The sequence below is a fragment of the Aptenodytes forsteri genome, unplaced genomic scaffold, assembly GCF_000699145.1.
Source record: "Aptenodytes forsteri isolate BGI_AS27 unplaced genomic scaffold, ASM69914v1 Scaffold55, whole genome shotgun sequence".
Taxonomy (NCBI): Eukaryota; Metazoa; Chordata; class Aves; order Sphenisciformes; family Spheniscidae; genus Aptenodytes; species Aptenodytes forsteri.
In genome coordinates this window covers 9,331,862-9,333,708 of record NW_008796063.1, presented here as the reverse complement: position 1 = coordinate 9,333,708, position 1,847 = coordinate 9,331,862, and the positions used below count along the sequence as shown (strand labels likewise).

At 52.2% G+C, this 1,847-nt stretch overlaps 1 protein-coding gene across 3 annotated transcripts in view; it reads left to right on the top strand.

Moving 5' to 3' along the window:
• PEMT (phosphatidylethanolamine N-methyltransferase) overlaps positions 1 to 1,847 on the top strand; it is a 42,612-nt gene that overhangs the window by 39,401 nt on the left and 1,364 nt on the right. For all 3 annotated transcript variants that reach the window (XM_009286453.2, XM_009286451.2, XM_009286452.2), the window contains exons 6-7: positions 694 to 768; positions 1,538 to 1,598. In XM_009286453.2, coding sequence (XP_009284728.1) covers positions 694 to 768; positions 1,538 to 1,592 — 130 coding nt within the window. In that variant the 3' untranslated portion in view covers positions 1,593 to 1,598. The remainder of the gene's footprint in view (positions 1 to 693; positions 769 to 1,537; positions 1,599 to 1,847) is intronic.

Below are 1,847 nucleotides of genomic sequence, written 5' to 3'. Positions count from 1 at the left end.
CGGTGCGGTGGGTGGCATCGGTCCCCCGTGCTGTGCCTGGTGACCTCTTGCTGAAGGACACCATTCAGCTGGGCCTTGGGAGGTGATGGGACGTGTTCCTAAAACATCTTGAAATGGGTTTAAATGTGAACCGAGCCCCCGGCACCCCACGCACCCAGCCCCGATGCGGCACCCACCCCAGCACCCTTCACAGGGCAGGCGTGGACCTTTCCACCCCTTTCCATCCCCGGCCCTGCGATGGCTCAGCCGCCGTTTCGACATGTACGGTACCATACGCTGCTCCGTCTGCCAGGTGTCTCCTGCACCCTGGGTGGCCCGTCTTTCCGTGCACATCAGGCATTTCCCTTATAGTGCGCTGGCTCGGAGCCACAGCCGTACGTAAGCAGCTGCTCAGCTATTAAACAGCCTTATAATCTCAGGACTTAGCATCAAAGCAGAAGCTCTCTTAGCAGGGACGTGCAGGGATCAGACTTAAAAGAAGTTGCCGAAGTAGGCTGGGGAAGAGTCTTTTGCCAAGTAACATCTGTCTAAGACAGTTAACATTAAGTACAAAAAAAACAACCCCTTTTGTTCGCTTATGTTTAATGAGCAGGAGCGTGCTCTCATGGAGCCCAGTGTCTCATTTCACTTTCTAAACCAGGTCTTGCATAAGCCCATGTACTTACCTGATCTTTTCCTTCTCTTTCAAAACAGGCACGCAAGCCCAGCTGGCCTTTTGCTGACAGCTGTAGTGGCAATTTCCTACACAATCGCGATGCTGTATGAGGGGTGAGTAGCTTTGCAAAACTGGAGAGCTAATTATTTCTACCAGCTTTAACTCCCGAGGTTTTGGAGAACTGCAGAAGTAAAGATGCTTTTTCCAATTAATTCAGTGGGGAACAAGGAAAACAGAGGATTGTTTTTCAATTGTTTTGATAATGGGCAGATTCCTCTCTGAAACTATTTGCTGAGTTCTAGGAACATTTATGCATTTGTTTATTTTTATCAAAATGAGATCTTTTTTTCTTTTGAGTGCCTGAGTCTGTCTATACAAGAACAATGAGGGAGGCAGTGAGAGGGCTTATTGTGTCATCTGAAGAGACCCTGCAAGAAGAGCTTGCATTTTGTCGTTCCTTGGATGAGCTTCTCTGCTATTTTATACCACAATAGCCTGGCAGCCCAGGACAGAGCAGCCCAGAATTATTCCCAGAAGCAGTGATTGTGTTTCAGCAGTGAAAGGTCTTTTGTGTTTGCAAGGGAGGAGATGCAAAGGGAGCCGAGGCCGGTCTGCATGCAGGGGGAGTCCAAGCGTGTGCTGAGCCTTGTCCCGCTTGGAGGGATGGTCCCGGGTGGGAGCCGCTCCGCAGTCCAGAGAGACCGAGCCGAGGATTGCCATGGCACGGGAATAATTGGGCTGTGCCAACCCATGAAGGGCAGAGTTTCTGGGCCCAAAGGAGAGCACACAGTAGTCTTGATTTTATCTTCTCCCCCCCTTCTTTTGCCCCCCTCTTGTGTCTCTGTCCCCTCTCCCCCCAAATTCCCATCCTCCCAACCACAGGCCTTTCACAGAGGAAATATATCGGCAGAAACAGAAGGGAGCGAAGAACAAGTAGCAACAGGTATGTTTGCCGATCGGTGTTTCAGCGAGAGGGGCTGTTTTGCCAGGCTCCCCCACCTACAAGCGTGTTAGACGGGGACGGGAACACCACCCACCCTCCCAGCGTGCCCCTGCCCAGCCCTGCCCTCCCCGGCTCCTCCAGAGCCCTTCCTGCGCTTCTCAAAGGATTTGAGCTTCAAACCTCCGCAAAAACCCAGGCGGGAAGGCTTTACACAGCGGCGGGGGGGTGTGGGCTGTAGTGTACATAGCC